General features: G+C 42.8%; 1 protein-coding gene across 2 annotated transcripts in view; it reads left to right on the top strand.

Moving 5' to 3' along the window:
• The first annotated feature begins 1233 nt into the window (after positions 1-1233).
• CNIH2 (cornichon family AMPA receptor auxiliary protein 2) overlaps positions 1234-25641 on the top strand; it is a 131443-nt gene continuing 107035 nt past the window's right edge. Inside the window, exon 1 of one of the 2 annotated variants that reach the window (XM_075837404.1) lies at positions 1234-2163. In XM_075837404.1, the coding sequence (XP_075693519.1) occupies positions 2083-2163 (81 nt within the window). In that variant the 5' untranslated portion in view covers positions 1234-2082. The remainder of the gene's footprint in view (positions 2164-25641) is intronic. The other variant, XM_075837403.1, reaches the window with a different exon arrangement.

A 25641-nucleotide genomic window follows, 5' to 3' on the forward strand; every position in this document is an offset into this window, starting at 1 on the left:
GCAGCATGCTAAAGCAGCCTCCGATGCAGATGTGAACATAGTTTAACATGTTTCATGCTAAAAATCTCCTATCCATAGCACTGAAAAGATAACTATATTATCTACACATAAATGTGCATTGATGTACAAGAGTGCCACACACCCACCTAATAAGAAATACCTTAAAAGACCTTATAAGCCATACAGAAACAAGCTTGAAGGTGGAAATGTAGACTAAATTCATGCCATGTGTATGGAGGAGTTGGGAGGAAAAACAGTTGGATGAACAAGCGTTTAGTCGACAGATATTCAACTTAAAAGGGTTGCTCAGGATTAGAAAAAACATGGCTGTTTGTGGTATTGCTGCAAATCCCTATTCACTTCAATGAAGCTGAGCTGCAATACCAGACACAACCCATGGACAGGTGTGGCGCTGTTTCTGGAAGAATGCAGCCATGCGTTTCTAATCCTGGACAATCCCTTTAAGCCTATTGGGTGAGCTGTACACATTTCACTCATGTCAATACCTATTCCAGGAGCAGATCACTATCTAATTTCCATTTCCTGGGAGATATAGGAGGGGCCCCTTACCATTATACTATATGTGGCCCCTGCCTAATGAAGAAGCTGATATGATTCAGTTATCCTCTAACAATTTTGTGTATTTTTTTTATATTCTCTTGTCAGCAATCTGGAGATGTCGCCTGATGTCTACTTTATTCATAATGTCCATATGCATGTACCAGGATGCAAACTGAAAAAAGTGAAGATCATTACCATCTGTGTGTAATATCATGCGGGAGGCTATCACTCACAATTTCTGTTTTTTCACCTTATATTTGACATATGCAATGACCAATCATGACCACTAGATGTCACAATCCTTCTACTCGCCTTGCACTTACTAATTACCTGAAAGCTGTGATAACACCCCACAAAGGCAGAATCTGTAACACTTTAGACTGGAATAGGCTGTGATACCCAATGTTAACAATATTAATGTCATACAGAAACTGTGTAGTGTTTACCTAAAACAAGCGTAATTGTGGTGGAATGACTAAAAACTGAAGAAAAAATATCTAATTAAGTAATGGTCAAAAGTAATACAATTTAAGGATAGTGGTACGTATACAAAGACAAACAGACACACAAACACATAAACAAGCAGATAGATAATCAATGGAAAAGAGAATTTGATAAAAGAGAAAGAGAGAATTGGAGAGTAAGGGAGGAGGTGTGCTAAAGAGAAGGAGGTAGAGAATGAACTTGAGAGGGAGGGAGAAACAAAGAAGGGAAGACGGGGAGTCCAAGGTATTGGAAAGAATTAGCAGCAAGGAAGAGTGCTGACCAAGGATCAGAGTGCTCAAGATGTGCTGCTGTGAGCTGAGATTTTAGGTGGCGTACCCGCTCTACTCATCAGCACAGAAAAGGGTACAGACAAAGACGGAACATACAGAAGGCAGAAAGAGGGGAACACAACAAAGAGGAGAGAGACTTTGTAACAGCCACGACGGGTGCAAAAAAGACAAAGAAGAGGAAGGACACAGAAAAGAAATCTATATTATATCCACACATGAAGATGCATTGATGTTTACCGCCAAGTCAAGTGCTACACACCCACACAATGAGAATGCATGGAGGAGATGAGGAGCTATTTCTCACAACATCGACATCTCGCTTTATAATCAGCGTCTCCGTGTAATAGGCCAAACGCATCATTTTATTGTCTCTCGGTCTCCCTCCATCTCTATTTTGCAACTGGAACTTTCTAACCTGCAGTCACCTTGGCTGTCTCTATTTTTTGTTGCCACATTAAAAATATTTTTGAGACTATCTGAAAGCGGGTCCATAGCAGTCTCTAAGTGCTCAACTATCCTCTGTGAACCAGGACACTCTTGAAGCCCACACACCCAGAGGTTATCCTGTCACCACTTGCTGATCAGATGTACTTGTATCTACAATATTTGGACTATTTCAAGGAATTCTCTTGAAGTACTCTTGGCTGACATATTGGTGAAGTGGTCTCTGTTGGTAGTCTTATCCAGCCTGCTTGAAGAGTAATCCCTCAGAACGGTCTTGTTTTCAGCAATCTCTCCAGCAGCGATGGCGTTTACCTTTGCTGCGTTCTGTTACATGCTGACACTTGTCCTCTGTGCTTCTCTCATCTTTTTCATCATCTGGCACGTGAGTTTCCCAACAGCGAGGGTGTCGGAGGGTATGTTATCTAAGGGGCATTAGTTCAGAATCAGCAATGAGCAATAAATCTCACCTGCACAATAAAGCTGGAGGGATTATCAATGATCATAGCCAAAATCAAAAAATAAAGGAAGCAAATAGTGGTAAAAAGGCAATGGTATGGAATGAAGAGGATTAGTCCAGTGACCGTCGGCAATGTAGAAAGAGCAAAGGTGGCCTATGGCAAAGGGAAATATAGGCACCTTTAGTATGGGAATCTAGGGTGGGAACAATACACTGGGGACAGTTGAGAAGTCAATCCGTTAGCCATCAGTAAAGCTTGTCATTTCTTCTGTATGGACCTAGTTCTTTTTATTTGCAGATATGTATGTGATGTGTGCGGGTCTCAGGTGTAAATCTGTACAGTTCACTGACCAAGTCGCAGCTGTTCTTGAGCTCCATCAAGTCATTTACATTGTGTCACTTCTTTTCAATGCTTCCCATCTAGTAACATCGTGTGAGCGATTTTGCTGTCGAACGATATGTAACTATTACAGATGTAGAATCGATTTCCCAGGTTCCAGATCAGAGTAATTCACATTTTGAAGCATCAATTGGCTCATCTCTATTATCTATGTTAAAATCATATGCAGCCAAGCTTATTGACATCTAGCCAACTTTGTTCTGAGTGCAGATGTTAATAACCTATTACTGTAGACACATGGACTTGTACAGTAAAGCGCACAATATCTTATAATATTACATTAAGAAAGTTATAACGTTGTAAATTGCGTATATAACCGCAGCAATGTGCATGGATTTCATCTTGTTAGCTCGTATAGGACTCGGCTGAACAGTAAAAAGAGTGAATCCATTTCGAGAAATACAATTTGAATGCAATAACAATCTATGTGTCTGAGCTTCGGTATTATAGCATTTTCCATTACCGGGATGACAAACTGTCCAGTCTACAATTGAATATTAGGATATTATTTACATATATTGTTGCCTTGGCTTCTGTGTATTCTGTGGTTTCAATGCTTACAATTTTCTGTAAATATATTCCATTTACTATTGGCCTGAGTCTGTATATGGTGCAATAATAAGGATATTACAAGGTTTCTTTTTTTTTTTTATAGCCAATCCCATTATTATACAGATTTTTCTGCTATCAATGCTTGGATTGTGTTAAACGTGTTCTATTCTACACATCCGACTCCGCATATTTGTGGCAGCAGTGTGAGGAGCATTGTGTGTGTTGATCTATAGATGAATACAAGTCTGTGTCTCTATTAATATACATATAGATATTGTGTCACAATGTGTGTATAATTGCCTGTGCCACATTTTCTAAGCCCCCACCCTCCCCCATGTGTTCATCCTTTATGTTCCTGCTTCTCTCTGTTGCTGTGGAGACTGATCTGGTATCCATGGAAACTGCATATGTTTATAAAGTGGTACCCAGAGTAAGAAGCATGCCTTATGTACAGTACCAATCCTGTGCATCGCCTCCTTCCATTGTCTCTTATGTATCTGCCTTCACGCTCATTGTCTTCTGTCACTTGTCATTCTACCTATTGTCTCTGACTTACTTTTGGTTCCCTTGTCTCCCTCCATACTTTTCCCTTTTTACCAACCTTCCTGACTAAATTGCTCATTTCCAGTGTTGTTTTTGTACATTTGCGCAAACGGAGGGTATTGATACATTGTCTTAGTATCAACATTATTATGTAAAGAAATCGTTAACAACCATAAGAGCCAGCAAATGAGGGTTATAATTAGGATATGTCTTCTTTTTAGAATATTATGCAATATTATTCCCAATTTCAAAAAACTTTACAAAAAATAGAAATTTTCCATTTTGGATTAGTAAGGGTGATTCATTCCTTCATGGGGACATTAATAAAACTATAACGTCTAGAAGCGTATATTTTACAAAATGATTGTATAATTAGGATATTGAGATTCATAAAGGCAACAGATCGAGTTTCAACCTTAAGTAATGTAGGCATGGGATAAAATATATTTACCTATGTTTGGCAAAGAGTAGTAAAATAAGTACACACTGAACCAACGTTGCCTATACCAATGGATATATATATATATATATATACATTTCTTATTAGAGGCATTTTGAGCCAGGACCTGTTAGTTTGCAGCCTTATATGTGTCTTTGTATCTGCATGGATTTAATAAACCGAATTGATATATCAGATGCGTGGATTTACACAACTAGTGTTTGGTGCAGTTTTCTTTAGCCAAAACCAAGAGTGGATCAGAAAGGAAAGCAAAGTATTAGGTGAAGAATGAAACTTTCTGTCTCGCATCCACTGCAGCGCCACCACAGGAGAAGTGAAGCACCACCGGTCAGGCTGATTAATGGAGGGTCTGCAAAAGGGACTCCCATCTATTAATTAAAATTCCCTAATATGGCATTTAAAATTGGGTTTTCTAAACCAGCGATCCTTTTAAGTATATTTTGCTGAGACGAGGGGTAGGAGAAATAGGCGTTTATTTTCAACTTAGAGTGCTGCTGTCTTTCCATGTTTTGCACATTGCAAGACGTTTGTTGGACCCAAAGTTATGACTACGTTTGTACCATCCACTTATTTAAAGACATATATTTGGTTGTAATATATTTTCTTCAGACCGGACGATGACTGATGTAAACTGATGCACTTTGGCATTAGTTTGAGTCTCATAGAGTTGAATAGGATCTATTGATAAATCCATTATCATTTGTAATTTATACAACAAATACTGCAAGAAAAAAAACATAGACTAAAACTGTGACTAATATATTCACGTAAAGGTCCTTCCATCCAATATTTCCATTCACTTCTGCTATAATTAATGCACAGTTTATAGCTTTCCTTCAGAAGTTCAAAGAATAGCTTAGCTTGCATGTCAATAAAAGGATACTGAACCAATTTCCTATTCAAATGTCTTAAATTTCACAAATGACGTATAAAGGATCTGCCAGGCACAACTTCTGTGTATACGCCCATAGGTAATCAGTCTGCACCTGAGTCTATGTCTCTGAGACTGACTCCAGCTTCCACCACTCAGAATGGCAGGCTTAGGAGCGGGAGAGCCTATCGCAGCCTGGCCAGACGGAGCTAGCTCCCGCCCTCTGTCTATTTATACCTGCCTTTCCTGTTCCTCCTTTGCTTGTGATTCTTCTCGTGTGGTTTCCTGGCCCAGCTACAGCTTCTGACTATTTGATCCTGCTCCATACTGACCCTGGCTTTCTGACTACTCTCCTGCTCTGCGTTTGGTACCTCGTGCACTCCTGGTTTGACTCGGCTCGTTTACCACTCTTGTTGCTCACGGTGTTGCCGTGGGCAACTGCCCCATTTCCCTTTGCTTTGTGTTCCCTTGTCTGTTTGTCTCTTGCACTTAGTGAGCGTAGGGACCGCCGCCCAGTTGTACTCCGTCGCCTAGGGCGGGTCGTTGCAAGTAGGCAGGGACAGAGTGGCGGGTAGATTAGGGCTCACTTGTCCGTTTCCCTACCCCCGTCATTACATGACGGTTGAAACTGCTGTTACCCACTAAGCACTAAGTCAGTGCCGATATTTTATGTACAAAACAGCAATCTTTTCATGCAGCTCAAATAATGAACTATCCTTGTTATATCTTACATGCAAAACACTTACGTGGCTTTCATGTTAGACTTTGTCGTAGCTTTGATTCTAAATGAGCGATGGCAGCTCTGATGGATTCCAAAGAATCTTGATGAAAGCCGTAGATTTATAATGGGATCAGTCAGGTTTCTGTCAGTTTCATAGACCAGTCTTAATATGAAACACGCTGCAGTAAGATGCACCTGATTTATTAAGAGGCGCACGCGTCTTAATAAATCAGGTGCATCCCTGGCTGTCCGTGCACCAAAAAGTAAAATCTACAGTGGCTATGAGTTGGTTTAGATTTGCGCTATGAATTATAGTAAATTTGTAAGCCCCAGACACTTTTAAAAGGAAAAAGTCGCAAAGTAGTTACGCAAAAAATGTTGTGTTTTTTTTGGGAGATTGAGACTTTTTTTTTTTACGCCAGAAAAGTGGCGTAAACTGTTTCATGCATTTCCCATACTATGTAAAACCTCTAGTTCTATATGAGATCCAAATTTTACAATAAACATATAAATATAGCTCTAGTTCTATATGAGATCTAAATGTCCTCATATACCTATAAGCAGAGCTATCTTGTACTATGTAAAATATACATGTTATCATATACATATAACCACAGCTATAGTTCTATATGAGATATAAATGTCCTCATATACCTATAACCAGAGCTATCTTGTACTATGTAAAATATAAATGTTATCATATACATATAAACAGAGCTCTCTAGTTCTGTATGATATATAAATGTTACAATATACACAGTGGCGGATTAAGTGTGGGCTGCTGGCACAACATGGGCCCCCTCCTTCTCCCTTATACACAATGCAACTCCCCTAACCCTCTTTTCCCTTGCGAGATGCCTAAACAATGATTTTCTACTATGACCTTTTATTAAAACAAGCAATCCTATTAATATTTTTCAAATGTAAATCCGTAGTATATGAACTTAGATGTGATCAATACGACACGCAGGACCCGCTGTCACTAAACCCCATCAGTCCCTTGGACCTGACAGATACAGGTTTTAGTGCTAGATACAGCTGCTCTGTATACAGGATGCAAAGTGGCTGTACCTCAAAAAGTAGTTTTTACAAGGTGTACATAGCCTTTAACACCATTTGCAACAGAAACATTACCATTGAAATCAATGATAATGCAAACGGTAGCTATGGTTTCCGTTTGCCTTTCCGTTGATGGGTTCCTCCGGCGGAAAGGTCTGATGGGAGCCATCAACGGAACCTCGACGAAGATGTGAACACACCCTTACTGTATCAATAATGCAGTCAATTGATAAGGTGGTGTGCAGAGAACTGCATTACTGATTTCTAGCGCATCCAGTGGTGTTACAAGCCCCAAAGCATATGTCCCCCCCCTCTCACACAAAAACATTATCTATATACATATATAGTTATTAAATCATACCACTATACCAGATTAAATATTACCTGCATACTCTTACTGAACACAACTCACTATTATAAGACCAATATTACCAATAGGAACACAATATGAGGTCCAAATAATATCGTCACATCATAACCACATAGACTGAATAATACCCCCTTACTGATACTGAATATTACCTTCACACCATGACCACATAGTGACTGAATAATACCCCCATACTGTTACTGAATAATACCGCCACACTATAACCAGTGACCGAATAATACCCCCATACTGTTACTGAATAATACCACCACACCATTACTACATAGTGACTGAATAATACTCCCATACTGTTACTGAATAATATCTCCACACCATAACCACATAGTGACTGATTAATACCACCATACTGTTACTGAATAAAAACCACTATACAAAGATCAATATTACCACCATGTAGTGACCATATAGTGGTAGATGCCAATTATACACAGGAGCTCTGCAGACGATATAAGGGATTGCAGCACCTTTATATCTAGTGACTCACAGGTGATGTCTTCTCTCATTAGAATGTGGCGACTTATTCCAGCCATGACTCATCTCTGCAGAATTTGACACACAGACATGTTGGTTTCTCGCTTTTCCAGCACACTCTACACCTATACACCATTCTCTAAGCAAACTCGTAATCGACAGTGCCCCAGATGGTTATAATAATCCCTTAGTGCTCGACACAATAAAAGTGCCCCATCAGTAACCATGCCCCCTTTGTGCCCCCACAATAATGATGCTCCCTTTGTGGCTCCTGTAGATAGCGCTACACACAGCCCCCTGTAGATACCGCCACACACAGCCCCCTGCAGATAGTGCCACAAAGCCCCTCTCCAGATAGTGCCACAGTCCTCCCCCCTTGTATGTAGTGCCACACAGCCCCCCTAGGATAGTGCCACACAGTCCACCTTATTAGATAGTGCCACACAGCCCCCTTTGTAGATAGTGCCACACAGCCCCCTTAGTAGATACTGCCACACAGCCTCCCTTGTATATAGTGCCACACAGCCCCTCTTGAATATAGTAGCACACACAGACCCCCTTAGTAGATAGTGCCACACACAGACCCCTGTAGATAGCATCACACACAGACCCCTCTAGATAGTGCCACACAGCCCTCCCCCTTGTAAATAATGCCACACAGCCCCCACTTAGTAGAGTGCCACACAGCCCCCTTGTCTATAGTGCCACACAGCTCCCCCTTGTGTATAGTGACACACAGCCCCACTTAGTAGATAGCGCCACACACAGACCTCTGTAGATAGTGTCACACAGCCCTCCCCCCTTAGTGGAGTGTCATACAGCCCCCCTTGTATATAGTGCCACCAGGCTCCCCCCTTGTGCATAGTGCCACACTGCTCCCTTAGTAGATAGTTCCACACACAAACCCCTGTAGATAGTGTCACACAGCCCTCCCCATAGTCTCACTATTCTTATAGTAAAGAATCCGCTTCTGTGATGGTGGTGAATTCTTTTTTCCTCTAGACGTAGAGGATGTCCCCTTTTTCTTTGTTACAGATCTAGATGTAAAAAGATCATTAGAAAGATCTCTGTACTGCCCAATTATATATTTGTACATTGTAATTAGATCGCCCCTAAGCTATCTTTTTTCTAAACTGAATAGCCCCAGGTTTGATAACCTTTCTTGGTACTGCAATCTGCCCATTCCCTTAATTACGTTGGTCGCCCTTCTTTGCAACCGTTCTAGTTCAGCCATATCCTTCTTATACACAGGTGCCCAAAATTGTACACAATATTCTATATGTGGTCTGACTAGTGATTTGTATAGAGGCAAAACTTTGTTCTTCTCATGAGCATCTATGCCTCTTTTGATGCATCCCATGATTTTATTTGCCTTGGCAGCAGCTGCCTGGAACTGGTTGTTAAAGGTAAATATACTGTCCACCAATATCCCCAAATTTTTTTCAGTAGTAGTTTTACCCAGTTTTTTACCATTTAATGCATAATTGTAAAATGTGTTTGCTCGGCCCAAGTGCATAACCTTACATTAATCCACATTAAACTTAATTTGCCATCTCTCTGCCCAAGCCTATAGCTTTCCCAAATCCCTCTGTAGTATTGCATTATCCTCCTCTGTGTTGATTACTTTGCTTAGTATCATCTGCAAAATATGGAAATTATATACCTCTACAAGGTCATTAATAAACATATTAAAAAGAAGGGGCCCAATACTGACCCCTGTAGAACCCCACTGTGACCCACTCTGAGGATTTACCATTAGTAACCACCCTCTATTTTCTATCACTGAGCCAGTTGTTAACCCGATTGCACATATTTTCCCACAGTCCCAGCATTTTCATTTTATGTACTAACCTTTTATGCCGGCACAGTATCAAACGCCTTTGAAAAGTCTAGATACAGCACATCCACAGCCTTACCTTCAGTTGCATAGCTATAGGAGTCGCAGCAGTCGCAGTTGTGACCGGGCCCCACAGGCCTCCCTTACCACACTGTGCACTGCAGCCAGGGACATGGGCAGCAGGCTTCACTCTCAGAAAGTGCAGAGAGGGGGGCATAGTGAATGATGCTCACTCAGGTCATGGCCAGGCGAACATCTGTGACTCCGCCCCGTCGCAAACTCTGCCCCCCTCAGAAGCTCCGTTCTTCGCGGGAACGGGGCAAGTTGAGTATACGTTTTTTTTATTTGTTTGGGGGCACCCAGGCACTATCTACAGTCGGAGTGTGACACTATCTATAAAAGGGGGCTTTGTGGCACTATCTATAAAAGAGGGCTGTGTCGCAATATCTACAGGGGGGACTTTTTTGCAGGGGGGCTGTGTGGCACTATCTACAAAGGGAGGAGTGTGGCACTGACTATAAAGGGGGGAGATTGTGGCACTATCTACAGGGCGTTGTGTGTGGCATTGTCTACAGAGGGTACTGTGGCACTATCTACATAAGCAACTGTGGCATTATCTACAGGGGATGTGTGTGGCACTATCTACAGGGGGCTGTGTAGCACTATCTACAGGGGTGTGTGGCACTATCTACAGGGGAGCTGTGTGGCACTATCTACTGGTGGACTGTGTGGCATTATCTATAAAGGGGGCTGTGTGGCATTAACTACAGGTGAGCTGTGGCACTATCTAAAATGGGGGCGTGCCACTGTGGCACTATCTTCAGAAAGCAGTGTGTGGCAAAATCTACAGAGGGGCCATGTGGCATTATCTATAGAGGGTACTATGGCATTATCTACAGGGGGCTGTGTGTGGCACTTTCTACAGAGGGCACTCTGACATTATCTACAGAAAGCAGTGTGTGGCAATCTTTACAGGGAGCAGTGTGTATCAATATCTACTGGGGGCAGTGTGGGGCACGATCTACAAGGGGCACTTAGTGTTGCACTATCTATGCTGGTTTTTACGCTACCAGTAGTGGTCAGCACATATCGCCTAGCCCTAGTGATAAAGTGAGACATCACATGCCTGTATATAACGAGATAACCAGGGAGAGATACTAGCCACCATAGTAGTTGTCAGCCAAACTCGTGCAGAAATATTTGTTTGTTTACTTGTATACAGAAACTCTGGGAAGAAAGACATGCCCCATTAGCCAAACCCACCAGATAAACCACGCCCACATAAGACACACCCACCAGATAAGCTACACCCTAAGTGTCCCTGGAACAAAAATCTAATGTTGGCAACTATGCGCTGGTAAGGACGCCTTTCAGTGTCATGATGTCACAACACTATGTGCACTGTGCACAACGTTGTGACGCTGAAAGGCTTCAGGACCTGCGCTGCGCCTGGAGCCGAAGAGGATCCTGCTCAGGAGTGTTGAGGGTAGGTATAAGATTACTGTCTGCTGGGTTCCTGTATCTAAGCCTACCATGTGGTAGGCCTAGATGCAGGGCCCAGCAGACAGTATCACACATAGACCCTGTATTTAATCCTAACATGAGTAATACAGTCTCCTGAGATGCCGTATCTAATACTATCCATAGCTATAGGGGTCGTAGTCCATTAGACATGCTGTCTTCAATATATATATATATACACACACACACACACACACACACACACACACACACACACACACATACATACATTTTGGGGAGGTGCAAAACATATGTATTGGGGCTATTACCCCTGACGTTTTAAGTTCTTAGCAATGTCCCTGACTGCTAGTGCTGCATTGATGAGTCTCTTGGGAGACCCAGTAATGCAGCTGAAAGCTGCGGGCCGTCGGCCAAGAAGAGAAGTTGGGGGGGCCCAAGAAGAACTTTTGCACTGGGGCCCATGAGCCTTTAGCTACACAGGTCCAGTCTAGAACTTACCTCTATATAGAAGCTGATCAGATTGATTTGACAGGACTGATCTCTCATAAACCCATGCTGATGCTGCGTTAATAGTTTATTTACATTGAAATACTCGAGAATAGCATCTCTTAGAAAACACATAAATATTTTTACCCACAATGGAGGTTAAACTTACAGGTCTATAGTTTCCGGGCTCACTTTTTGACCCCTTTTCGAATATTGACACTGCATTTGCTATGCGCCAGTCCTGTGGAACAGACCCAGTCATGATAGAATCCTTAAACATCAGAAATAAGGGTCTGTCTGTCACAGTACTTAATTCCTGCAGAACGCAGGGGTGTATACCATCCGGATCCGGTGATTTGTCTATTTTAGTGTTTTTAAGGCGGCGCTGCACTTTTTGCTGGGTTAAGCAGGTGACATTTAATGGAGAATTTACTGTAGTTCTAATCACGTTGTCTGACATTGGATGTTCATGTGTAAATACTGTAGAGAAAAAGGCGTTTAATAGATTGGACTTTTCCTCATGCTCCTACACATTATACCCCGATTATATTTTAGAGGGAGAACACTTTCAGTTTCTTATTATTTATGTATTTGAAAAATATTTTAGGGTTATTCCTACTTTCTTTGGCAACGAGTCCATATGTTTCAATCTTTGCTGCCTTTATTTGTCTTTTACACAACTTATTTTTTTCTTTATAATTATTTAATGCCTCGTCACTACCGTCTTGCTTTAGTAGTTTGATCGCTTTCTTTTTATCATTTATTGCCCCCCTCACCGTTTTCTTTTACCACATCAGTTTCATCCTGTTTCTAGCTTGTTTATTCCCATAAGGTATATATTTTTCACAGGACCTATTTAAGAGGATTTAAAAAAAAGTTCCATTTAGTTTGAGTATTTTTATTTTTGAAGACATTGTCTCAGTTTATGCCCTTAACCTCTTCACGCACTGCGCCGCAACTGTAAGTCCTGCAGAGGGCTTGCTTCCCTCCTCAGGACGTACAGTTGCGGAGTAGTTCCCGACGCACACTGTCTTAACGGACAGTGTCCGGGAACCGGGAGGTCAGCTGTCCCCGACAGCTGACACTCCAGTCTTGCCAGTCAGCGGACCATCGCCCCTGATTTCGGCAATTAACTCCATAAATGCGGCGACTGTTTGCGTTCGCCGCATTTAAGGGGTTTGAAGCACAACGGCAGCCCCCACAAAGTGATTGTGGGGGCTGCCGATGCTTGTCGTGGCAATCGGAGGCCAGACAATGACCTCCGGGTTGCCATGTACGGAAGCCTCGGAGGAGCAGCCTCCGGCCGGACCCCCGAGGCTTCCTGTCAGTGTGACTGTTACGTGACAATGAAAGTTAGAATACATTACACTAAGTAGGTAGTGTAATGTACTCTAGCAACGATCAAAGCTACAAGTCTAAATGTCCCCTAGTGGGACAAGTAAAAAAAGTAAAAAAAAGTTATAAAAATGTTTTAAAAAAGTGTAAAAATAAAAATGCCTTTTTTCCTATAATAAGACTTTCATTATAGGAAAAAAATGAACACATTAAAAAAAAAGTACACATATTTGGTATCGCCGTGTTCGTAATGACCCAAACTATAATGTTATTTTTCCTGCATGATGAACACCCCAAAAAAAATCAATAAAAAACAACACCAGAATCGCTATTTTTTGGTCAACACCCTTACCAAAATAGAGAATAAAATGTGATCAAAAAGTCGCATGTACCCGAAAATAGTACCGATAAAAACTACAACCCGTCCCGCAAAAAACAAGCCCTTACACAGCTTTGTTTTACTAAAAAAGTTACGGCTCTCAGAATATAGTGACACAGAAAATAAATTATTTTATAAAAAAGTGATTTTATTGCGCAAACGCTGCAAAACATAAAGAAACATATGGTATTGGCGTAAGCGTACCGACCCGCAAAATAAAGTAAAACTGTCATTTATAGCACACGGTGAACGCTGCGAAAAATAAACTAAAAAACATTGTCAGAATTGCTTGTTTTTGGACACCCGACTTGCAAAGAAATGTATTACAAAGTGATAAAAAAAATCGCATGTACCCCAAAATGGTACCAACTACAGATTGTCCCACAACAAATAAGCCCTCACGCAGCTCCAGTTGTGAAAAAATAAAAAGTTCCAGCTTTCAGAATATGGCGATGCAAAATGTGGAGAGTGTTCCAAAATCGGATAAGATCAGGCGCCATTTATCAGAGCGACACCGGCCACATATCTATGAATTATTATTTATTTACCGCATTATTATACCCTCTTATTATGCCCTAATGTACCCCACACATCTTACATATGCCCCCACATTATAAACTGAAATACCAGTAAAACCCCAAACAGAACTATTACCAAGCAAAATCTGCGCTATAAAAGCAAAATGGCGCTCCCTCCCTTCTGAGCCCTGCAGCGTGCCCAAACAGCAGTTTGCGCCCACATATATGGCATCGCCATACCCGAGAGAACCCGCTTAACATTTTATGAGGTATTTGTCTTCAGTGGCACAAACTGGGCACGACATATTATGCACTAAAATGGCATACCAGTGGAAAATTGCAATATTCACACCATCCGCTGTGCATTAACCCCTTTCCGCACTATGACTTAATAGATCGTCATGGTGCTGGGGTTGATGTATGGAGCGGGCTCACGTGCTGAGACCGCTCCATACGCTGCGGATGTCAGCTGTGTATTACAGCTGACACCCAGGACTAAAGGACAGGAACAGCGATCGTGTTGTTACAGAAGCCTGTAAAAATAACAATATACTGCAATACATTAGTATTGCAGTATATTGTACCAGCGATCCAATGATCGCTGGTTCAAGTCCCCTAAGGGGACTAATAAAATGAGTAGAAGAATTAACTGCTTCCCGACCGCCCACAGTAAATTCACGTCGGCATTTGCTGGGCTCTGTGTCACGGTTGGTGTTAAAAGCACGATCCGGGTGTCTCAGAGTAGCGCTGACACCCGGATCGCGCTGTTAACCCCTGCCTCTGGTCCCGGAGACATGACCGGGACCTAATTGGTTCAGGTCCCGGTCATGTGTTCGCAGGGAAAGTTTGTTGTAGCAACGAACTGGAAAGTTTGTTACCACAACAAACTGGAAAGTTTGTTGCTACAACAAACTTTCCCGGGGACCGATTGCGCGTGCTGCAGTCGGTTATAAGGCAGAACCGGAGGCCATATAACAGCCCCCGGGTCTGCCATGCACGGCAGCCTATGAGAACCAGCCGGAGGCCGGCCCTCATAAGCTTCCTGTCAGTGTGACTCTCAGCATCACACTGACAGTTTATAATACGTTACACTACCTAGGTAGTGTAATGTATTATAGCAGCGATCAGAGCTGCCAGTCTTCAAGTAAAAAGTAAAAAATAAAGTAATAAAAATATTTTATAAAAGTGTAAAAACAAGTTATAAAAGTTACAAAAACAAAAAATGTTAAAAAAAAAGTACACATATTTGGTATCACCGCGTTCGTAACGACCCAAACTATAATATTATTTTTCCCGCAAGGTGAACAGCGCAAAAAAAATAATTAAAAAACAATGTCAGAATCACTATTTTTTGGTCATCAACCATCCAAAAATATACAATAAAAAGTGATCAAAAAGTCGCATGTACCCTAAAATAGTACCAATAAAAACGACAACCCGTCCCGCAAAAAACAAGCCCTTAAACAGCTTTTTTGACTGAAAAATAAAAAACTTATGGCTCTCAGAATATGGTGACACAAAAAATAAATAATTTTATCGAAAAGTGATTTTATTGCGCAATTGCCACAAAACATAAAAAAACATATACATCTGGTATCGCCATAATCGTATCGACCCGCAGAATAAAGCAAATATGTCATTTATAGCGCACGGTGAAAAGTGTAAAAAAGTAAGACAAAACACATTGTCAGAATTTGTTTTTTTGGCACTTTGCTTGCCAAAAAAATCTAATAAAAAGTGATAAAAAAATCACATGTACCCTAAAATGGTACCAATGAAAACTACAAATTGCCCCGCAACAAATAAGTCCTCGCACGGCTCCGGTGAAGAAAAAATAAAAAAAGTTCTGGCTCTCAGAATATAGCGACAGAAATTGTGCAGTGTCCAAAAGCTGATCAGATCGGGCGCCATTTATCAGTGCGACATTGGCCACATATCTGCGGATTATTATTTATTTACCGAATTATTATACCCTCTTATTATGTCCTGATGTACTCTGCCCAATTTACACATACCCCCACATCACAAACTGAAATACCAGCAAAACCCCAAACAGAACAGTTACCAAGCAAACTCTGCGCTCCAAAAGCCAAATGGCGCTCTCTCCCTTCTGAGCCCCGCAGCGTGCCCAAACACCAGCTTACGTCCACATATATGATATTTTATGTCCGGGAGAACTCGCTCAACATTGTATGAGGTATTTGTCTTCAGTGGCACAAACTGGGCACAACATATTGTGCGTTAAAATGGCATATCAGTGGAAAATTTTTATTTTCACTTTGCACCACGACTTAATAGCATGTCGTGGTGAGAGGGGTTATATATGGAGCGGGCTCATGCGCTGCGCCCGCGCCATATTCTGCAGGTGTCCGCTGTGTATTACAGTTGACACCCGGGACTAATGGACAGGAACAGCGATCGCGCTGTTACAGGAGCCTGTAAAAATGATATTATACTGCAATACATTAGTACTGCAGTGTATTGTACCAGCGACCTAATGATCGCTCGTTCCAGTCCTCTAAAGGGACTTTTGGGGGGTTTCCACTGTTTTGGTACCTCAGGGGCTTTGCAAATGCGACATGACACCCGAAAACCATTCCAGCTAAATTTGAGCTCCAAAAGCCAAATATTGTTCCTTCCCTTCTGAGTCTTGCCGTGAGTCCAAACAGCAGTTTATTACCACATATGGCGTATTGCTGTAATCAGGACAAATTGCTTTACAAATTTTGGGGTGATTTTTCTCCTTTATTCATTGTAAAAATGATTTTCATTTTACAGAAAAGATTCAGAAGTGTCAGGATTCTGAATACACATGACGTCCTGGCTGGAGGTCATGTGTATTCATTATCAGGACACTCGATTAACGTTAATCTCTGTGTATGCGGCTGCACATCGCTACTGTGTAAATCAATGGAGATGAGTGTATGACGCTGACTGGTCATTGATTGGTCAGCGTCATACACGTAAACACGCCCAGTTAAAAACACAATACACGCCCAGTTGGACATAACGAAAAAAAAACTTCCAATTGTCCATTTCAAAGCTCATTTGCATATATATAAAATAGCTCATAACTTGGCCAAAAATGAACGTTTTTTTTAAAAAAAAAACACGTTACTGTTATCTACATTGCAGCGCCGATCACATGCAATAGGAGATCGGGAATTGAGAATCTGGTGACAGAGCCTCATTAAGTCACACTTAAGACTGCACATTTGAAATCAATGCACATTCCCACGCTTGCACATTTTCTCAACTGCCCTAAGGGAAACATTGAAACATCAACAAACATTGCTTGATGCAATTTGATCACATCCCAGACATACCATTGAGGTTGTACCGACAGGACAATTTTTGCATGTCAAGAAAAACGGGCATATATTCATCGTAACATTAATAAAGCCCTTCGGTGAACGCAACAGGCAACTCGGGAACAACTATTACATTTTGCAACTAAAAACAAGATAAATCTAAGGTAAGATTTATGACAATATACAATTCACGTTGGTCAGAAATGAAAAGTACTCACTTACTGACCCAACATTACAGAAAATAATGGCAAATTATCCAGCTATGGTGCAAGCGGAGCCCAAATTTATGTGACACTATTTAACGCCAGAAAAACCTGGAAAATAGCTGCAAATCCAAAATGGGGCTGCAAACCCCCAAAAAACACCAAAAACAATAGAGAATGTAGAACAGTTGAAAACAATTCCCAAACATTTTCATTTATATCATTCATGCAATTTAACCCCTTAATGACCAGGCTATTTTTTACGTTTTTCCATCGTCGCATTCCAAGAGCTATAACTTTTTTATTTTTGCGTCGACATAGCTGTATAAGGTCTTGTTTTTTGCGGGACAAGTTGTATTTTTTAATAGCACCATTTTTAGGTACATATTATTTATTGATTAACTTTTATTAACTTTTTTTGGGGGGGGGGGGGGGATAGAAAAAAACCTGCAATTTCGCCACTCTTTTTTGCGTCCTAAATCTACGCCGTTTACCGTGTGGTATAAAGAACACAATAACTTTATTCAGCGGGTTGTTACGATTGCAATGATACCAAATTCGTATAGTTTTTGTATGTTTTACGGCTTTTACACAGTAAAAACACTTTTTTTTCAAAATTATTTGTTTTTGTGTCTCCATATTTGAAGAGCCGTAACGTTTTTATTTTTTCGCCGATGCAGTTGTATGAAGGCTTTTTTTTTTGCGGGAAGACTTGTAGTTTTTATTGGTACCATTTTGGAGTAGATGCGACTTTTTGATCACTTTTTAATCACATTTTTTTAAAGTGAGGACTCAGAAAAAAGCAATTTTTCCGTCGTTTTTTATTTCATTTTTTACGCCGTTCACCGTGCGGGTTAAGTAATTTCATAGCTTTATAGTCGGGGTTGTTACGGACGCGGCGATACCATATATGTGTAACTTTTTAACTTTATTTTGTTTTTTTAATACTAAAGCAGTTTGTAAGGGGAAAAAGTGTGTTTTTCATTTTTTTTTCACATTTTTTTTAATTAACTTTATTAAACTTTTTTTTTTACTAGTCCCACTAGGGGACTTCACTATGTGATCCTCCGATCGCTATTATAATACACTGCAATACTTTTGTATTGCAGTGTATTATGCCTGTCCGTTTAAAACGGACAGGCATCTGCTAGGTCATGCCTCCGGCATGATCTAGCAGGCATTCGCTCCAGGCAGACCTGGGGGCCTTTATTAGGCCCCCGGCCGCCATTAGAGGGCACAGACACTCGGCGATCTTATCACCGGGTGTCAGTGGGATGAGAGGGAGCTCCCGCCCTCTCTCCAAAACCACTCAGATGCGGTGCTCGCTATTGAGCACCGCATCTGAGGGGATAAACGGGTGAGATCGATACTAATATCGATCTCACCCAGCAGAGCAGGGATGCCCCCAGCTCTCAGCTGCCTCTGGCAGCTGAGAGCAGGGAGATTTGACAGCTCCCTGCTCTATTTACTTATTCCGATGCCGCGACGTAAAAAGTCTATGGCATCGGAATAAGGCCCGTTAGTGACCGACATAAAAAGACTATGGGCCAGTCACTAACGGGTTAAAACATCTGAAAGTTAAAGGCATAGATCACAGTAATACAAATATGCTTGGAGGTGACTTAAAAAAGAGGCTTCTACAATTACAATGTAAGTGGATCTGGAGGCTTAAAACTATAAAACCAAAGGGTCTAAATGAGACCATTGGTTTTGCCGCATTTCTCTGACCGCCAACAAGTACATAGAGGTGTAGTGCTTTTATTTGTATGTTTTTTGAATTTTGATTTTAACTATATTTTTTCTGTTTATGCATCGAGATTAGATTTATATTCTACGCTGCAAATAACTGTCTCATGGCTTCTGTATCTGATAATCATAATATGAAGAAGAAAATAAAAACCCACACGCTTTATTTTCATTTTGCTTTATATATTTTTATTTTTTATTTTCATGTTTTCATCACATTTTTGAACTAAGGTATTTTTATCATTTAATATCTATTTTATCCTGGTGATGCATTATGTACAATTACCATCTTCTCTCACATTGGTGATTTACAGTCATATACACAAAGTATTTATGCACTTCACATTCATTCACACTCACTCATTCATTTAATTTCACTCATTCATTTATACTTCAGGTTCCTTTGCAGTCGTACATCGCATTTCAACATCTATACACATCCATTAAACATATTCTTCTCACTTCACATTTATTACTTGTTTGCAGGGCCGATTTTAGCTTTTCTGCTGCCTGAGACGAAAATTTAAATGGTGCCCCACTGGTCTTGATTGAGATCTACAGCCTCCTCCAACTCTTGCGAATGCGCCATTGCCTTGTACTCCTCTGGCACGCACGGTGCAACGATGAAGCCGGGCAAGTACACCGCGCTGCAAATGTGTGCCCATGCAAAGTTGGAGGACACTGGTAGTGATGTATAACAGCCAGGGTGATGTCAATCAAGCATGAAAAGGTGGGTTTCGATGCAGGACCATGTGACTCCTCAGGATAGAGCCACCGCCCCATGATCCTTTAATGAGTAATTAGCATATAGTTTATATATTATATTATTAATATATCCTATATAATTACAGCTTCAGAACCAAGCTCATACATATATATATAGTACCACAACAAAGCTCAGTACATAAATACAGCACTAGAACCAAGCTCTGACATAGATACAGTACCACAACCAAGCTCAGTACATAAATACAGCACTAAAACCAAGCTCATACATATATACAGCACCGGAACCAAGCTCAATACATATATACAGCACTAGTACGAGGCTCAGTATATATGTACAACACCAGAACCAAGCTCAGTACATAAATACACCAGAACCAAGCTCAGTACATAACTACAACACCAGAACAAAGCTCAGTACACAAATACTATAGACACAAAGAATATATAATGAAGCGTACACATTTATTAACAAAAAATACTCCACAAACACAATAAAAACATTTAAAAAAGCAGATGGCTGCTATAACTGGTTCAACTGGGAGATACTGCCCTGATAAGCAGCCCAATACTATCTCCCCCAGAAAAGAACCTACCTCAAATAACCCTCACGTAATGATGACAAAGATATGGACACAGATAAAAAGAATATTGCATCAGACCATGTGAATAAATGAGTCCTGAAGGCGTAGTGAAGTGTCCAAACAGAGGGGTTATGGAGGTATGGTGCTTTATTAGCCTATAGTGTGCGGCGTTTTAAAAGTCGATTTTAAAGATTTTGCTGCATCTGAAAAAGCATACAAGGGAATGTTTGGAAATATTGTCAGGTCCTGTATTACCGCATCATAGTTGTTCAAGGGGTTAAAGCTACCTGACAGTTTCCCATTAGATATACAATGAATTGCAACAGTTCCATCTGCCCTGCAATTTTGTTATTATTATTATATCCTATATAATTACAGCTTCAGAACCGTGTTTGTGGAGTATTTTTTGTTAATAAATTTATACGCTTCATTATATATTCTTTGTGTCTATAGACTTTTTCCCATATACGTACCCGTGCGTGTTCCTTGTCTTTATCCATTGTAGTTTTTAAGGGTATGTGGCAACATTTATGCGGTGCCCGCTGGTGCATTTTTGTTAGTATACAAATACAGCACCAGAACAAAGATCAGTGCATAAATACTGCACCAGAACAATGCTCAGTACATATATACAACACCAGAACAAAGCTCAGTACATAAATACAGCACCAGAACCAAGATCAGAAGCTAAATACAGCACCAGCACAAATACAGCTCAATTTAGTGCAACCCCTGCCGTATAGGTTTGTACAGCGTAAAACTACTGTTCCCAGTATGGTCCGAACAATGGTAAGGATATGCTGGGAGTTGCTGTTTCACCCAAAAAAAAATATAACCATACCACCCATCATCTCGCTGCAGATCATACAGTGACTACAGTACTGATTAGACGCAGAATAAACATTAACATTAAGCGACTCACAGGTGATGTCTTCTCAGATTCTAGTTGTTATTTTTCTCTTTTCTTTTCCATCCGGTCCAAACCTCTATAATGACTTCTCCCGGCCACGGCCCATTTCTACAGTTTGCCGCTCAGATGTCTTCAGCTTGTCACTTTTCAATAATGTCTGCACCTATAAACAAAGATAAAATTCTCATGGTCCCACACACGATGCCCCTAAATATAATAGCACCATACACTGTGTCCCTGACTATAATAGCACCATACACTGTGTCCCAGATTATAATAGCACCATACACTGTGTCCTTGATTATAATAGCACCATACTGTCCCACCACACACAGTGTCCCCTGTAGATAGTGCCCCCATAGAACCCCTGTAGATAGTGCCACCCCATAGGGCCCCCTGTGGATAGTGCCCCCATACAGCCCCCTGTAGGCAGTGCCCCACATAGAGCCCCTGTAGATTGTGCCCCACATACATAGTGCCACCTATAGAGCCTCCTGTCGATACTGCCCCCATAGAGCCCCCTGTGGATAGTGCCCCCTGTATATAGTACCCTATATAGATCCCCTATAGATAGTAGCCCCTGTAGATAGTGCCCCACATACAGCCCCCTGTAGATAGTGCCCCACATTTCTGGGGTGTCCTGATGTTTGGCCAGCTGCCTCCCCGCTGCGGCGGTACGGCCTAGTGGGTCCACTAACCCGCTCCGTGACAGTACGCTCAGGCAATGGACCCCGCTGGTCAACCTGAGACATTGACTACACAAGCCATGCTGGCTGAGATGGAGGATCTCCAGTCACGACAAGACCAGCTCCTCCTGTCGGTGAACGCCATAGCCCATCGGCTGCTTGCTCCGTCCACAGTCATTACCGCACCCGTTCCTGCGGTTCCGCCTGCTACACCTCCTGTCTGTACCGGTACCAACCCCCTGTGTTTCTTGCCGCTACCTCCACGCTATGACGGAGATCCGAGGTCCTGCAGGGGATTTTTGAATCAGTGCCTGATCCATTTCAGACTACATGCCAGGTCCTTCTGCTCGGATGATGTCCGGATCGCCTTTATCATCTCTCTCCTTACCGGCAAAGCTCTGGCATGGGCCAATCCTCTGTGGGAACATCAGGGACCTGAGACCCGGGACTTGCAGTGCTTCTTACGGACCTTCCGCTCGATCTTTGAGGAACCTGGGAGAGTTTCTTCGGCTGCTGCATCCTTGCTGACCCTACACCAGGGAGACCTCTCCGTGGGCGAGTATGCCATTCAGTTCCGTATCCTGGCTGCTGAATTGACCTGGAACAACGAGGCTTTGGTGGCTACATTCTGGCAGGGACTGTCTTCAGGTATCAAGGACGAGCTGGCTGCTCGCGATCTGCCATCTACCCTGGACGATCTTATCCTACTCGCCTCCCGCGTCAACATGAGAACGTTCCCAAGAGGTTCTCCGGGAGAGAGAACTTCCTAGGCTGGATTCTGCTGTCCCGCAATCCTCCTCAGTCGTCCCACCAGAGTACCCGATGCAGAGTAATTATGTTAAATTGTCTACCCAGGAGAAACAACACAGACGCACTTCTGGACTTTGTTTGTATTGCGGCCATGGAGGCCATATTGTGCGTCTGTGCCCCCAGAGGCCGGAGAGACCCCATTGCCTAGCATTGGTTGGAGAGACAACACTAGGTGGAACAGAATCTAACAGAGGATTCGCTTACAAACTGACTATTCCTGTGACCCTGGTATCCGGCGACAGGTCGCATCAAGTCTCTGCCTATCTTGACTCTGGCTCTGCTGCAAACTTCATCCAGAAAGAGCTTGTGGATCATCTTCAGCTGCCCACAGTTCCTCTGGAGACATCTTTGGCTGTGGCCTCAGTTAATGGACTGCCTCTGCCTGATCCCATTATCTCTAAAACCAAGCCGGTGAAGCTCCAGGTTGGAGTACTTCACTCTGAATTTATTTCAATCCTGTTCTGCTGGGCCTGCCTTGGGTTCGACTTCATGCCCCAGTCCTGGACTGGAATTCTGGAGAGGTTCTCCAATGGGGCTCCAAGTGCCATGGTCGTTGTCTGTTGCAGATCCATCCTGTCAAGCCTTCTCTGCCTCAGTCGCTGTCGGGACTGCCTCCCCATTTTGCTCAGTATGCAGATGTTTTCAGCAAAAAGGAGGCTGAGACGCTGCCTCCACATCGCACCTATGACTGCCCCATTGAACTGGTTCCTAATGCCTCTCTTCCCCGTGGACGGGTATATCCTCTCTCCTTGCCTGAGTCTCTATCCATGTCGGCCTATATAAAGAAGAATCTTGAGAGGGTTTTTATACGAAAATCTTCCTCCCCGGCCGGGGCTGGATTCTTCTTCGTTAAAAAGAAGGATGGATCCCTTCGTCCCTGCATTGACTACAGGGGCCTCAACCTGATCACAGTCAAGAACAAATACCCGTTGCCACTCATCTCTGAGCTATTTGATCGCATACGAGGGGCCAAAATTTTTTCTAAGCTAGACCTGCGTGGGGCTTACAATCTAGTCCAGATTCGCCGGGGTGATGAATGGAAGACGGCATTTAACACCCGGGACGGGCACTACGAATACCTGGTGATGCCCTTCGGACTGTGTAACGCTCCAGCAGTGTTTCAGGAGTTCGTTAACGATATCTTCCGAGATCTACTCTATGTCTGCGTTGTTGTTTATCTCGATGATATTTTGATTTTCTCCCCAGATCAGACGACTCATCGGAGGCATGTTCGTCAGGTTCTACTACGATTGAGGGAGAATCATTTATACGCCAAGCTGGAGAAGTGCGTCTTTGAGAAGAGTTCTCTGCCCTTCCTGGGCTACATCATCTCGGATCAAGGCCTCAAGATGGATCCTGAGAAAGTGAAGGCTGTCCTGGAGTGGCCACGTCCCCAAGGCTTAAGGGCCATACAGCGGTTCCTGGGATTCGCCAATTTATACCGGCAGTTTATTCCTAACTTCTCTTCTCTGACGTCTCCCATCTCGAACCTTACCAAGAAGGGTGTGAACGCCAAAGTGTGGACTCCAGAGGCAGAGTCTGCATTTAATAGCCTGAAGAGTGCCTTCACTTCAGCCTCGATCCTCCATCATCCTGACGTATCTCGGCAGTTCTCACTGGAAGTGGACACTTCCTCTGTCGGTGCAGGTGCACTTCTGTTCCAGAGGAGCTCCAAAGGAAAGGCAGTAGTATGTGGCTACTACTCTAGACTGTTTTCTTCTGCTGAGCGCAATTATTCCATTGGAGAAATAGACCCGTCCTGCATCGTCACTGCTAATCCTCTGCAGGTTAGAGACATCCCTCCTGGGAGGACTTTTGTTCGGTTGGCGGACAGGAGAAGAATTCTCCGCTGGGGACATAGTTCTAAACTTGCTGGGCACGCCGGTGTCCGTAAAACCCGAGACCTGATCGCTCGTCACTTTTGGTGGTCCACGCTACATAAGGATGTTCTGGACTTTGTCTCTTCTTGCATGGTGTGTGCCTCTAACAAAGTGACTCACAGCAAGCCTGCCGGCCTGCTTCAACCTCTGCCTGTACCCAATGCCCCCTGGCAGCACATTGCGATGGACTTCGTCACAGACCTTCCCCCCTCAGCAGGATGTAACACTGTCTGGGTGGTGGTGGACCGGTTCTCTAAGATGGCTCATTTTATCCCGCTGACCGGCCTACCTTCTGCTCCTCATCTGGCAAGTCTCTTCATCCAGCACATCTTCCGCTTGCATGGCTTGCCTCTTCACATTGTGTCCGACCGGGGGGTTCAGTTTACCTCCAAGTTCTGGAGAGCCCTCTGTAAACTCCTGGATGGGAGATTGGACTTTTCCTCTGCCTATCACCCCCAGCCAATGGGCAAGTTGAGAGGATCAACCAGATCATGGAAAATTATCTCCGCCATTTCATCTCTTCACAGCACGATAACTGGGTACAGCTTCTACCATGGGCCGAATTTTCTTACAACAACCACACAAGTGAGTCCACCACTTCCTCTCCGTTACACATCGTCTACAGTCAACATCCCAGAGTCCCTCTTCCTGTGTCGACTTCATCCCAGGTTCCCGCTGCTGACTCTGCATATGGGGACTTCCTGCAAATCTGGCAACAGACCTGGTCCTCTATTTTGCTGGCAGTAGATCGAATGAAGCGAAAGGCAGATACTAAGAGAAGAGAGCCACCTCAGTATCTTCCGGGGACTAAAGTCTGGCTGTCCTCTCGGAACATTCGCTTGAAGATGCCCTCATACAAGTTCGCTCCCAGGTTCCTTGGACCTTTCGAGGTCCTGCAGCAGATCAACCCTGTCGCCTACAAGCTTCGGCTGCCTCCTACCCTCAGGATTTCCCAACTCCTTCCACGTCTCCCTCCTGAAGCCTGTGATCCTAAACCGCTATTCCAAGACTCCCTGCCCTGCGGTTGCTCCCAGCGGCTCCT

Source organism: Rhinoderma darwinii, chromosome 9 (genome assembly GCF_050947455.1).
Source record: "Rhinoderma darwinii isolate aRhiDar2 chromosome 9, aRhiDar2.hap1, whole genome shotgun sequence".
Classification (NCBI taxonomy): Eukaryota; Metazoa; Chordata; class Amphibia; order Anura; family Rhinodermatidae; genus Rhinoderma; species Rhinoderma darwinii.